This window comes from Poecile atricapillus, chromosome 13, assembly GCF_030490865.1.
Source record: "Poecile atricapillus isolate bPoeAtr1 chromosome 13, bPoeAtr1.hap1, whole genome shotgun sequence".
NCBI classification, from domain to species: Eukaryota; Metazoa; Chordata; class Aves; order Passeriformes; family Paridae; genus Poecile; species Poecile atricapillus.
In genome coordinates, this window is record NC_081261.1 from 4,885,977 (window position 1) to 4,900,036 (window position 14,060).

Sequence of the window (14,060 nt, forward strand, 5' to 3'; positions counted from 1 at the left end):
AGCTGGGAGTGACATTCCTTCAGTGTGAACTCAGCAATGCTACTTGGCCAGAAATTATTACAATTCAAAACAGCCAGAGGTGCCCCAATAACCCAGGGTTATGATAAATCCATACCACAGAATATACAAGAGAAGCAGAGTAGATGCAGTCACAGCACATGAAAAAGATAAAATCAATTCATGATGAAAGGACGTAGCTACTCCTGTTTGGCCTAAAGAAAGCAACTCTATTCCACATGAAACAAATTCAGAATAAAGATTCTGTAGGCACAGTGAATATTTGTGATTTCTCTTAATAAGTACATACAAAATACTGCTTTCTAAAGGAAGGATCCCACTGCAGTTGTGGAAACATACTTCTCCTCTATTTAATAAGGTTATGCAGCAGCTATTGATTCCTGACTACAGCCTAAAGTACAATTAGTGTATTTGTAAAAATGTCCTTTTTATTCACAGGCGACTTCTGTAGCTCCAAGTACCTCACTCAAACTAATAAACATCATTGCTGTGGCCCAGGCAAACCCTCAGGCACCAGCAAAGGGCAGCAGGAAACAAAACCCTGAGGAGCTCCTCACTTGGGCAGTGAAGTGTCTGAACTGTCCTTCCCTATTTTGTCCCAGGTTAATGAGAAGCCTGTGTTAAATGCCTCATTTTCAGGAAGCTGCTTCTGGACTGCTGCAGTTCAGCAGGTGAAATCCCAGCTGTGGTTCCTGTGCTGGGCTCAGCACAGTGGGAACGGGGAGCTCTGCCTGCCAGACAGCTCCCAGGCTCCCAGGTGAAGCCTTAGCAGGGAGATATTCCTTCTTAAAAGCAGGTACTGACTGCTGAATAAGGCAAAGATTTTTATTTTGCGTGCTTTGCTCTTCACTTGGGGTTTTAGAAATATGTGATGCACAGCTGGAGAGACGTATGAAGGGATAGAGAGAAATATTAAAGAAAACCATGTATTTTTCTACCCAAAAGCAAACAGGGTGCTCAGTGGATTACATTCCTCTCATTTCTTTAAGATAAGAACAGTGTTCAAAGGAAAATCTCCTCTTCTGAGCTATTCAGTCATTTTGAATACGATTACATCCTAAATATCAGAGTATTTGCAAAGGATTGGGATCACAGTGATAGGTGGGTAAGGTGCTTTCCTTGCCAACATTCTATTTACTTCTGTATTTCATGCTCAATATCCTTGGTACAAATAGCTCTATCTCAAGCACAAATGTTATGATAAAAGAATGGTTTTTGGGCTTTTCACAGAGCATGACAAATGCTATATCCCCAAGCAGCAGCACCAACTGATTCCTGCTGCAGCACCTCCACACTGCCCTACGGTACAGCAGCTCCAGCCAGGCTCTGCTGCCAGGAAAACATTGCCCAATTTGCACTGAAAAAAACCCCAACAGTTTCCTTGCCCATCTTTCTGGGTAGCTGTCTAATGATTGCTTTTAGAGCACTTATGGCTGCAGGTAGTCAATAACCTGAAGACCTTTTTATAGTTGGCACCCCAAAAATGGTCCTTAGAGCCTGTGCCAGGCACTGCTGCCAGGGCACAGCGTCACTCCAGAGCATGGCAGTCCTCCTAAACCATTATCAAAATGTAAATGAAAGGCAACATTTTCTATAAACAGCTGCATTCCAGAGGCCAAGTGGTACTTTCATCATTTTCTGTAAGACCTTCCAAAAATACCACCTCAGACTAACCTAGCCGACAGATACATCATGTTAGATGTGTCACCACATCCTTTTAATCAGTGTGTAGTCAATATTCTGTATTATATGAATAACTAATTAGTTTCACAACTTATTTCCACAAATGTCATTGCAAAATCTATCTGAGGAATGTCATCTGCACTTGAGAGAAGGACAAGCATTGTAATTAAGTATTAAGCCATCTCACCAGTGTGAGTCTGCTGTGGAGTGTGAAATGGCTATAATTCACATTTTTAAGACCTCGCATTTATTAGCATCTATTTTCTACTCAAGGTTAGCGGTGTGCTGTGCAGAGAGTTAAAAAAAGCCAAACAAGCTCACTTTTTTGTTATTCAAATGGATACATGTGCACGTCTGACTGTACAGGTTGGTCACACGGATGGGGTTTCTCTCAAGTCCCAGAGGGTTTCTGGCTCCCACACCTCTGTGAGCAGCACTCGAAGGTCAGATGGATGCTCTGATTATGGAGAAAGTGACATTCTGCTGTTGAAAGCTAATGACAAACCTGGGCACAACGCAGCTAGGCAGGATACAGCTCTTGTATACAGCAGAGGTATTCAATCTGAGATAACAGCCAGCACTGACGATTAATATCTCCCAGGAAAAGACTTTGTTTGTGTTAGGAAACCCCTACAGAATAAATGCAGAGAGAGAATAATGAACCCAGCTGTTGGGGTTTACTCAGGGCCCAGGAAAAGTTAAACTGGTCTCTGTCTGGAGCCATTGCTCCAGTTGCAATTGTGCTGCTTAATTATGTACAGAAGAAGACGAATCTTGAGTATCTTCTCACATCTTTTGGTGCATCAACCAGCAAACAAAAGGGATATTTCCACTGCTCTCTATCCCACAGGCAATGCTGTTTGGCAGCAACTTCCTTTAGAGATCTGCCCTTTCCTTCCCTATTCCTACTCCTGCTCTCACTTCAAGAGCCACATAGCTCTGATGGGATGTGCTGGATCCTGCAGCACAGGGGACAGGGGAGCCTCTGGGAAGACCCCAGCACACACTGCAGGCTGCTTCACCACCAATTCCAGCTGCTTTGCCTCTTGTCCTGAATTTATTTTTTAATTCAGCAATACACTGAGTCCAAAACACCTTCCTGCCCTGTCTGCCAAACCTGCCTTCACCATCCATTAGTCCTTTGTGAAGGGGATCTGCAGGTGGACAGATGCCATCAGCAGCACTAGGAATGGGGCAGAGCCATGATTTATCCAGTTGGGATAAATCAGCACAGCCCCACTAACACCTCAGCATTTCCCACAGTGTGCCTCCTGAGCAGCTCATTCAGACTGAGAGTTCACCCACTGAAAACAGGGAAGGAAAGGACACCAAGAGCTAAATCCATCCTTCCTGGTGCTGGGTGTGAAAGAGAGGAAGGCCATTAAGAGAAGGTTTGCTGGGGTAAGGAAAAGGAACAACAACAACAACCCCCCTCTCCTCCTTTCTGCAAGAGAAATACTTTAACTGGTTGAAAGCCCCAGCAATCAACTGCTTCCTTAACTCCAACCCTTATATCCAGCGGTATAAATATACCTTAACACACACAAGAAGCTGTGGAAAGGCTGCCTTTGCTTTGGGAGGGCTGTGGCTTGTCTTTTGTAAGAGACAAATAGGCAGCAGATTTGAGGGGATGTCAACAGGACAAGATACTAAAGCAAAATCAGTGTGAATTCTGCTCTGGGAAAGTCTCTCCAACAGCAAGAGTTTCAGGAAGCCTCAGCTGCCATGGGAAAATTGTTGGTGCATGAGGATCTCTCTCATTTGAAAGTAGCTCTCCAAAGACCACTGAGATTAGCTTGAAGTTTAGAAACCAGGAACCTGGTGTCTCCTTTTAGTTGTGTGTGAATAGATTTGTGTTGGCTTTAGTGGAGATGTTCATGTACATCCTGTTCATGTTCAACCTGTCTGAAAGTAACTGAAAATAGTTATATTTGTTACAGTGGGGAAGGTAAAGCTCATCCCAAGGAAAATCTGTTGTCTTTTAAGCTGCTAGGACTACCAAAATTATTGGGATTGCACCAGTATAGCAGGGAAATAAATTGCATCCCTGCTGGTGAAACAATCAGAAAATAACACCAGCACTGTACAGGGGTACAGTGGTCATCTCCCCCTTGCTGACACCTCACAGGAATCCACAAGTGTTCACTGTGAACTAAACAGTGTTTCAGTATCATATATTACTCTTTAAAAATGACTTTCATTTCTCACCAATTGCTTTCTCTTTTATACCATCCATTTTTTGCATTTCCTCTAATTTTTCTCCTCTTAATCATTATTAATGTAATTGGTTTTAGACAGAAATATTATTTGTGTTCCTACTTATCTATGGGGGCTTGTGAAACACAGCTGAGAGAAACCTTAACTCAGTAAGAATTCCTGTTTTTCAAAATGAGTATTGTTACGTTAGCTCAGCACTCTATTTAAATTGTTTTTTGTTACAATAGGTCTCCCTTGGACTATTTGGATGGTTCAGTACGTGGTAAGGTAGAATTGCACTAATAAAATCAAGCAGCAAGCACATTTCATCTGCCATTTCGTGCTTTCGATGCTTCATAATTAACTTTAGCCAAAAAATTACCCCTTTAAGCCCTAGGGATTAATTCTCCCTTAACTATATTTGTGCATTATAGAAAAAAAAAACATTCATCCCTTGCCTTCCTAGCCTTGGATGAGTGATTTGCTGCATTTTCAACTCACAGTATCTGTGGATGAATTCCAGGTGTGTGCTTGCCCCTCATGGAGTGAATTTCATGCTGTCTGACTTCTTTTTATTTAACTTTGGGAACAGAAATACCCTAGAGCAGGTTTCCAAGCTGCAGCACGACCTGGACATTGGTTCTTAAGGCAGCTCTGCTCCAAGCCCACAGCATCCCCAGCTTCCAGCACTTGGCACTTTAACAGCACCCTCCTGATACTTTTTTTTTTATATTTCATCACCCACCTTTTAATCCCCTCCCCTCAAACTATTTCCTCCTTCCTTATTCAGTGGCTAGCCCAGCCTTTATCCCTCACCTCTGAAGAGTGCTGATCTGGTGTTTGATGGACAATTCCTGTTAGCATCTCTGGCGTGTATTTGTTTTCTGGAAGAATGTAAATAGAAAAAGGCAGCTGATTCCTGCCAATGTCAAGGAGAGGTTCTCAAGGCAGGTTCTTGACAAGCTGCTTGGGTGCCACTCAAATAATCCAGTGAGAAAAGGTCATATTGAATTCAACTTTTATACAGAAGCAATCACATTACCATATGTCAAAGGCACCAACCTGCTTTAAAAAGCATCAATGCAGATGAGTACAAATATTTCAGCGTCCAAACAAATCTCCCAAGTCCTCCCCCTAAACTATTTTGGGATGATAACAGATGGCAATGAAAAACATCCTAAGTATTTGAAAATAATTTGGATTTGTTTGCTTTCCTTTTTACAGCTTTTGACCAGTTTAGAACCCAACGAACAACAAATACAATCAGGAGTCTAAAATTACTTTAAATACATAGAACTACGAAAAAGTTCCCAAAAGTAAATCAAATAATTTGTCAACCATCTCTTGGTTTTTAGGACACTATTAAGGAATATTCTAGAGCCCAGGTAGGAAACATGGCCTGTTAATTACACTCTGCATTAAACAAGACATTAATGAGCTCTGGCATTCCTACCACAGTGGACACTGAGCAGGAATGTTTTAGACACGTGAGTCTGTCTGCAGCAAAGTCCAGAGCTGCCTCAAACAAGCACAAAACCAATTCTTGGAACCTCGAGATGGGCTTAGCATGTTAGGAAAAAGGCTGTGCACATATTCCCTCTGGGATTCTCTTCTTCTAAACCACTGCAAAAGTGTTTTAGAAAGGACCCTGAGCAGAGGCTCACCAGGATGATGAGCACCTTCGAGAGCAGCTGAATTACCAATACAGCTGAATGATGAAGAGCATTCCTCAGCCAAATGGACAGAAAGTCTGAAGAGAACAAGTGTCCTGTCACCTGGAGCGTGTCAGCTGTGGTGACACATGGATGTGACTGAAGGCCTTGGGGAGAAGGGAGGAAAAGCAGGAGCAGAGAGGAGCAGCACGTCCTGCCTGTCCTGCCGGGGAGTCAGTCTGTCTGTCCAGGAGAGGAGGAAGGCAAGGAGGACATCCAGGTGTCCTGACTCCCAGGTGGGACAGGAGCAGCTGGTCTCCTCTCCTGGTGACAGCGAATCGCTGCCACCTCATTCCGAAATCTAACAAAAGGAGCGGGCACTGACAAGAGCAAAGGGAGAAATCACCAATGGATCACAATCTTTGCTTTAGGATGAAGATGGAGGCTGGTGGTGCCTGGGGGCACCTGCAGCAGCTGAATGTGCACTTTCCACCTGAGAGCTTCAGCCTAAGCACTATTTATTGCAGAAAAAAGTCTTTTAGAGGCAAGCCAGCTACTGAGTGTGTGATTTCACTGCTGCTTTCCCAGCGATGTGTGACAGCTCGGGGCCCATCTCCTCCAGCCCCATTTCACTGCAGCATCTTTGTAAAGAGGCAAAAAGGACACCTTATGCACACACACTGCTATCAAAACAGGAAGGGACCAAAAAATCTCCCCTCAGGGTAAGATTATTTTCACTATTAACTCTGTACTGCCCCCAAAAGGCACAGTTTTACCCAAGAAGCAGCCAGTGATCCAACATGCAGAGAGAGACGGATGGATCCTGGTTTGGGGAGCAGTAGAGCATTTGCTCTTGGAAAACCTTCCCTTCCCTAAACACTGCCACCACTGGCTCTTCTCAGGATGCTGTAAAAACGTTTATTTTTGCCAAGATAAATTTGTCAGAAGAACACAAAATATTTTAGGACTTTGTGGGACTTTTCTCCACCAGGTAAATTCTATTCAATAATTTTCCTTAAAAAAAAAATACAGAAACGCTAACAGATTTTACAGGATTTTTTCACCCAATCCACTATTTCAAAAGGAAATCAGTTACCTAACAGCTCTCCACACAAAACAAGTGAAATAACAACATGAATTTAAAGCAGATTAAATATACTGAATCAATCACTTGCATGGATACTGCCACAAATTAATTTCAGTTTCATTTAGCTTAATTCGTTTTGGAACAGAAGCATAGTCAATCAGGTTAAGGCCCTTTTAATTCACATTTCCCCCCTCCAATACAACATCCTACACTTATTTTGATTCTACCCCCCTCCCATTTTAGAAACATCTTAAATGATCACAAACTTGGACGTGAATCTTTCATCTCTTTTGCACTACTCAAGATCTGGCTTTGTAAATTTTGGAAACGCTATTGGATATTTTACCCATGATCTTGCTTTTTAAAAAAATTTATTTTTTTATTTTTTAATGAAAATGTCAGTGAACGTGGGCTGTGCCAGAAAGCCTTTGTCACCTGGAGGTCACCTAGAAATCCATTTGCTGATGCCTTTGTCTGCTTGGATTTTCCAGGGAAATGAAGAGCTTTGCCCCCCAGCAGCCCCTGGAGCTGCCCTGCCAGCTGCACATTACAGTGAGGAAAGACCACATTTCCTCTTTATTTTAACAGGAAGCAGACCCAAACTGGGAAAACCACGAGGGAGGGTTAAAGTCACTGTCTGGAGGAAGAGAACAAACTTTCGTAACAAACCCAATCACGCCCCCACTGCTCCTGCTGTCTGCCAGGCAGAGTGGGAAATTGAACAATTAGAGGGTTTCCTGGGGGAAACTGAAAGGTGGAGACAGACCCAAGGGAAAGCAGATGGGATATTCTTCATCTTCCCTGGTGACCTAGCTGGGCCATAACTGTCCCTGGTATCAGAGCAGGGAATCCATGAGAGGAGCTCTCTCTCAGCCCCTGCATCTGCAGGAATTCTGCAGCGCTCGTGCTCAACTACAGCTGGCTCAAGATTGCTCCATCCCAGCACTTTCTGGCAAAGGAGAGTTGGCAACCCAAGATTTAAGGACAAAATGTCCTTCTGTAGTGGTTTTTTTTTTTTGGTGTGTATGGGTTTTTTGTGTTGGTTTTTTTTGTTTGTTTGTTTGTTTGTTTTAATATTTCTCTTTCTAAGGAGGGATAATTTGAGTATTGAGGTAAACCCTTAAGCACTCTTGGTCAGAAGATACCAGGTGATTCATTCAGTAATTTATTAGGCCATGTGATTAGTATCTTTCCAGAGACCAGTCATCCAAATTAACCTGTAGTGCCACACTTTTAAAAAAAAAATATTTTAAAAAATAAAATCAGTGTAACACCCAGCCTCAGGGTGAGGGCAGAGCTGTGCTGTTTATTCCCCCTGGCACAATGATGTCAGCAAGTGGCATCCCAGCACTGACACACATGCACAGCTCTGCCCCATGTAGGTCAGGGAGGGTTTGCAATTCTGCAAGACAGATAATACTGGAGAGCATTATTCTTTTGCCTGCTGCTACTCCCTGTGATCCAGCACAGCCTTCAGTACCTCCCTGCACACAACCAGGAAAAAATTACTCTGTTTTTTTTCCCCCAAATGCTGAGCCCAGGGTATGCAGAGCACGTTACGGAGCAGAAATGCTGCTCTCATGACCTGTGACTGCCTTTAGTTTGGTCATATCACATGTAGATGTGGCAGGACCCTTCTCTTCCATGGCATCCTCTCTTGTGATGCCTCCCAAAGAGAACCCCAAGCTCTTTTGCAAAAGCAGAATGATGCCCAGCAGTAAGCACAACTCCAACAAGGCTCCACTGAGTTACCATTAAACCATATTCCAAAGTTTACCTTAGTTCCTTGAAGGGGTCTGCCCTGACATTGGGAGTTTCTATAGATTTAGGGAACACTGTGCCTTCTGCTCCTGAAATCACAAAACAAAACAGAAGACAAATTGTAAACATTATAAGCTGTTATCAGGGGAGTGATTGTCAAATCATACCTAGGTGCACTTTAACCCATTGCCTGACCCCATGCCTTTCTTGCACCTCCCTTCTGTCCCCCAAAAAGCCAGACCTTGTTCATCTGCAATGTGTTGCCTCAATCACATGTGGGATTTGCCTGTAAACTTCAGTTCTGGCTGGAAAAGTAGGTGCTTGCATCCCAACCTGGGGAGAATCTGCTGACCCAACTGATGCAGGGAGCTTGGAAAAGACACCCTCTGCTAACCAGGCATCTAATCCAGCCACATCCCTCATTAAAGAACCTGGATGCATGTCAAGACATTATTTCTTTCCCTGGGCTCTCAGAGATACTCAAGGGAGAAAAGCAATTTTTGACTTGATCCCTACAAACACCTCTCCAGTCAGGCTCTGCTCCTGCCTGGGGAAAAGGAGGGAGGTGCACCCTCATGCAGGGCAGCACGAGCAGACTCTGCTCCAGTCCCAGCCTGGCCACCAGTTCAATGTGTGACCCAGAAATAATATAACTTCTGCTCACCCCTCCTTCTCTGAGACATGGGCAAGCTGCACTGCCCCATTTGCTGACTGGATTTAGAGCTGTGCTCTGCTGGGTACTGCAAACAGCTTGTCCAACTTCCAGACCACTGCAAACCTCTTCTTGGCCACCTTATAGCCCAGTTGGGCCATTTCAGCCAGCCATCCCTGAAGTGGGTCCATATTTTGTGATCTAACCCTGCTCTCTCTTCTCTAGAAAGATGTTCTCTCCTCGTATCACTGCTGGAAGCCAAAGCCCTGCCTCCTTCTGGCAACCCTTTCCACTACCTGTTCTCATTTAAAATGTGCATCTAATCTGAAATGGTCTCACTTCATCTTTCAGCCACTGAATCTTCTCAAGTCCTCGTGTGCCAACCCGCCTTGCATGAGGAGACTTTAGTCAGACACCGATGGTGATCCGATTCCCCCATCTGCTGATTCTCTGAGAAGTTCTGGGCTTTCTAAATCAATCACTGTGAAGCAAATCCTCTGGACTTCTCACTGGTTTTTGGTTTGTTTTTTTTTTTCTGCTCTCATTCTACTTGTAAAATACTCTGCTGGAGCCCAGGAGTCCCCAGGTGCTGTCACTGACATTCTGCTGCAGAACATCACGTTCCTGCTCCCACTGAAACTTCCAATTAAAACACAGCTGAGAGTGGCACTAACTGCCTCACACACAGTGTGCACTATAAATTCCTCTTCTCCAATATATAGCTGCCAAGCCAATGAGCAAGTATGACCTATATTCTTAAATTTAAACCTGTGGTCTTGCCTTCAGATGTACTGTGAACAATTAGTCACTCATTAGCTGCAGTCATCACAGCAATTTCAGTGGCAGCATGCAGACAGCGGTGGCGGCATTTTTTTATTTCTTTCTGTATTTATTTCTATCTCCAGATTTTAGTCTGATAAAGTTATTGGTGCAAACTATAGATCCTGATGAAAACTTTTACATGTACAGTTTGAGAGCACTCCTAACACATGCTGTTGTAACTGCTCCCTATGTGCAGTTTGAAAGTCATCATTACAGAAAAACAGATGTTCTGAGATGGTCCAAAACGTGTCAACACAACATCCTGCTGTAACTGCTGCCATAAGTGAGAAACACCTACAGCTGTGGTATGACTACACTTTCTTTGCACTGAAATAAATAAACTAAGTTGTCCCACTGTGTTAAGGAAAAAAAAAAATCAGAATGAAAACAAGCACTCTAACATTTATAAAAAAAATCCCCAACTCCTTTTAACCCAGAGAAAAACAAAGTAAGCTCAAAGACAATAAAAACAGCCTAAAGTCTGAAGCTTTATACTTGGGGATTGAAACTGATCCAATGGCACAATACAGATATTTAGCTTTTAACTTTACTATAGCCTTTCATTGTTACAAGTTGTCACAAGAATCTGTAACCTGCCAACCATGAAGGTTGTTACTATCAGATCTGTCCTCTCTCAACAGTTTCCAAATGGTTTAAATCTCTGCTTTATCCAACACAATTGCCTTGGCTCTTGGCTTTGCAATGAAATGTAACAAAACATCCAGCCTGCACTTATCTGCATAATCGAGCAGTGATTTTTGAGGGAAGGAAGATGAGGAGGTGCAGCTGGAGAGATGCACGTAGATTTTCTTGTACCCTTTCCACCCACATGGCTTAATGATGACTTTATGCTGGGCATTTTAATTAATTTTTAGACACTTTAAGTCAGACTCTCAAGTCATGTAAAGCTCAAAATAACTACCTGCCTGTAACCAGAAGTGCTTGCAGAATAAGGAGAAACTTTAACTTATTTCTAAACTTAGGGTTTTCCAGGCTTTCATTATTTACTTTAAATGCAGGAAGTAACTTTGGAAACAAGGTCAATGAAAACCCCAATGCAGTTATTTCAAGAAGGCTTAACATAAAAGACCTGGTATTCATTTCCTCCATTTTCTTGTTCTCCCTTCCCTACACAGTTCTCAAACCCTCTTTTCCCATCTCCCTTCTTGCCAGATCCATTAAAAAGTCCCTCATGCACTGGGAACAGGAATGAGATTTCCAAACCCTTCTGTTTCTCTCCTTTGATCCGAATTAGAAGTGAATGCTACCTGTCTTGATAAGGCTTTCTGCCTTGACTGTATAACTCCTTAATATTCTTCTTTAATAACACAGAATCTCCCGAAGGGCCACCTGTCCCTGTCACTGAGCAGGACATCAGCCACGAGGGGATGCTGAGGGACCAGGACAGAGACATCCCTCCCCTGGCTCTGGCTGTCAGCAGCTGAAGGTCCCCTTGAGTTGGCAGAGAGTTTATCAGAGACACTGACAAACTTTCCTTTCCTCACCTAATCCTCATCCTCAGTGTCCCCCTTTCTGTAGCTGGGGGCTGATGGATGAATTAAACACTCTGGAGAAGTTCTCCCTTTGGTTTCACCAAAATTGCCTGATGATTTTCAGTATAGAACCGTCCTCTTCCTTCTGTACTACTGGGAATTTTCTGGACCTCAAACATGCCCCCTCCCTCCAGCCCCCTCTATTCTACACTGGAGAGTCTCAGTCTCTGCCTGGGGGATCAGCAGCTCCCAAGGAAAGAAACTGCCTTGGACTAATCCAGCTCCACTGGACATTTGTGTGAAAATTTGGCTTTTGGCCACCGTGGAAGTCCCCAGGCAGGCTTTGACAGCATCAGTGCTGGATGGTGCTGAAAGTGAAGGCTGGAGGAAGTGACCTCATTTAGTGATTTTAGAATCACAGAAACACTTATGTTGGAAAACACTCTGAAGATCATGGAATCCAACTGTGACTCAAGGCTTTGGCAAAAAAAGGAAGGAAGGTTTGAGGGAAATGTGCTGTTGTCACTGAACTGGGATATTCTGGCTCTGCTGAGGAAAACTGGGATGTTATGGAGTAACAAATGATTGAAAATGTGAAGTCTAAGGTCATGTGCTTAGAAAGTAGTAAAAATTTCCTCTACATGTTGGAGGCTTCCAAGATATAATATCCCTGGATAAAAGCAGAATGCTACTCATGATTCATGGCAGCATGACAGAGGCAAAGGGAAGGCAAACATGACATTAAACTGAGAGGCAAGAAGAAAGTCTAACAGGAACACACACACACACACAAAAAAGGAAATCACATTATTTTAAGAATCATCAGTGAATCCTTGAACTATTGTGTGCCCCCTCTGCTCATCCCCAGTGAGGAGAGTGTATGGAGAGGAAAAATTGTCCTGACTGCAGAAACACAAGTCTGTGCTACAAAAGAAGCCTGGAAGGACTTGGCTTTGCAGCTGAGCAGCACAATGTGCTAAGGAAGGATACTCATGCTGTGCATAAATACATTAGGAGGGTAAATAACACCAAGGGAAAACAACCACAGGCTCTAAGCCAATGTTTATATGAGAGCCAGGGCTTTTAGGAGTGGCAGTAAACTGGTCCTGAGTTTATTTGGGAAGGAAAGTGAGGGTTTTCCAGCAAATAGAGGAGCTGCAATGGGGGCAGTTGTTCAGTTAGATGGGACAGACAATATGACAGATCTGACAAAGTCCTGACTGGAAGAGCTGACGTCTCAGAAACAAGGGGCAGTAGTTTCAGGACCAGCAATTTCCTTCTAGTCTTGCATTCCTCCCATCTTAATTTCACTGTCCTCTACCTGAGAAATGATGGGATTTGGCAAATGGTATTAACAAACAGCTCCAACAGTTCAAGAATCAGCTGCTACAATCTCCCTTTTCAATCAAAGCTGCTCTATCCCTCTTCCTCTTTTACTGAGTATAAAGCAAATGTAACCCACATTTATTATTGTACACCACAGTTTCTGACTCCTGAATTAGCTGTTATTAAAACATTTCCTATCTGCCATGAAAAGAGCATACAGAAAATTTCTATTTCATTGCTAAGTACTGAAATTTTTTTTCATCATATGCGACTCTCTGCTGCAGCTAAGGGTAACTTACATGCAATCAGCCAAAGACAGAAGAAAACAGTAATATCATTAGTATTTAAACACACTGTACTGTACATGCCTAGGCAATAAATTATTCTTTCTCACAGTATTATATCAGAGAGGCTTCTATTATACTGATTCCCTCTTCTGACACTGTGTAATTTACCACCGATAAATGTTCATAAACAGTTTGACTGAAAAATCCATAAAGCCATTTCAGCTTTATTTTAAGTCCCATTTAATGTCCCTCAAAAATGATTTCATCAATGTGTTTCCATTAGCTGGTTCTCTGCCCAATAACTTAATTCCACAGAATCAGTCAGGAACTTATAAAGCATACGACAGGATCTACCTAAAATATTTTGATTCACCATAACAGAGAGTGTTTTGGGTTTTTTGGCTTTTTTCCCCCTTTGCAGGGTATATGGTGTGGGGTGTCAAAGACCCCTGTATGTGTTCACTTCATTCAAGAACAAAAATCAGGAGTCTCACGGCAAGAGAACATTTCCAGTCCAGTTTTAGGGTTTGGAAATGGAGGAGCACCAATGCCCCGAGAAAGAAGCAAATCTCAGCTGGACAGTGCATCTTAACCACCAACAGTTCCAACCAGAGGAGCACAGGCATCTGTGTTCAGCTTTTCCAGCTGCCTCTCGCCTTCCCTGCGTGCTGCAGCAGCAGCTGAGCTGTGTGACACTGCTGGCACCTGCCCTGCTGCCAAGGCAAGGGACCCAGCACTGTGCTGAGACACTGATCCCATCCCACTCCCTCTGAACACAACCTGCCCTGGACTTCCCCTGCTCTCTGCTGGGAGAGAGAGGAGCTCAAATGCAATGCAATGAGAGGTATTTTTAGACTAATAACTGATGCTCCTGCTATCAAGGGTAGGTGGCAATTGGCTGAGCAGCTCTTGGGGGTGAGCAGAATGCAGGGAGGCATCAGGTTTCCACACAGGTGCAGATGGACCTGGTTATTCCCCACTTTTTCTTTTCAGACAATACATTTCTTTCCCATTCTGTATTTCTTTAGTGATAATTACAGACCTGCAGCACACCTTTAGTGTTGTATATCACTGCTTTCAAAT

At 43.3% G+C, this 14,060-nt stretch overlaps 1 protein-coding gene across 4 annotated transcripts in view; it reads right to left on the reverse strand.

Moving 5' to 3' along the window:
* Nucleotides 1-14,060, reverse strand: part of SGCD (sarcoglycan delta) — a 316,209-nt gene that overhangs the window by 30,750 nt on the left and 271,399 nt on the right. For all 4 annotated transcript variants that reach the window (XM_058848579.1, XM_058848580.1, XM_058848581.1 and 1 more), the window contains exon 7: nt 8,414-8,486. In XM_058848579.1, coding sequence (XP_058704562.1) covers nt 8,414-8,486 — 73 coding nt within the window. The remainder of the gene's footprint in view (nt 1-8,413; nt 8,487-14,060) is intronic.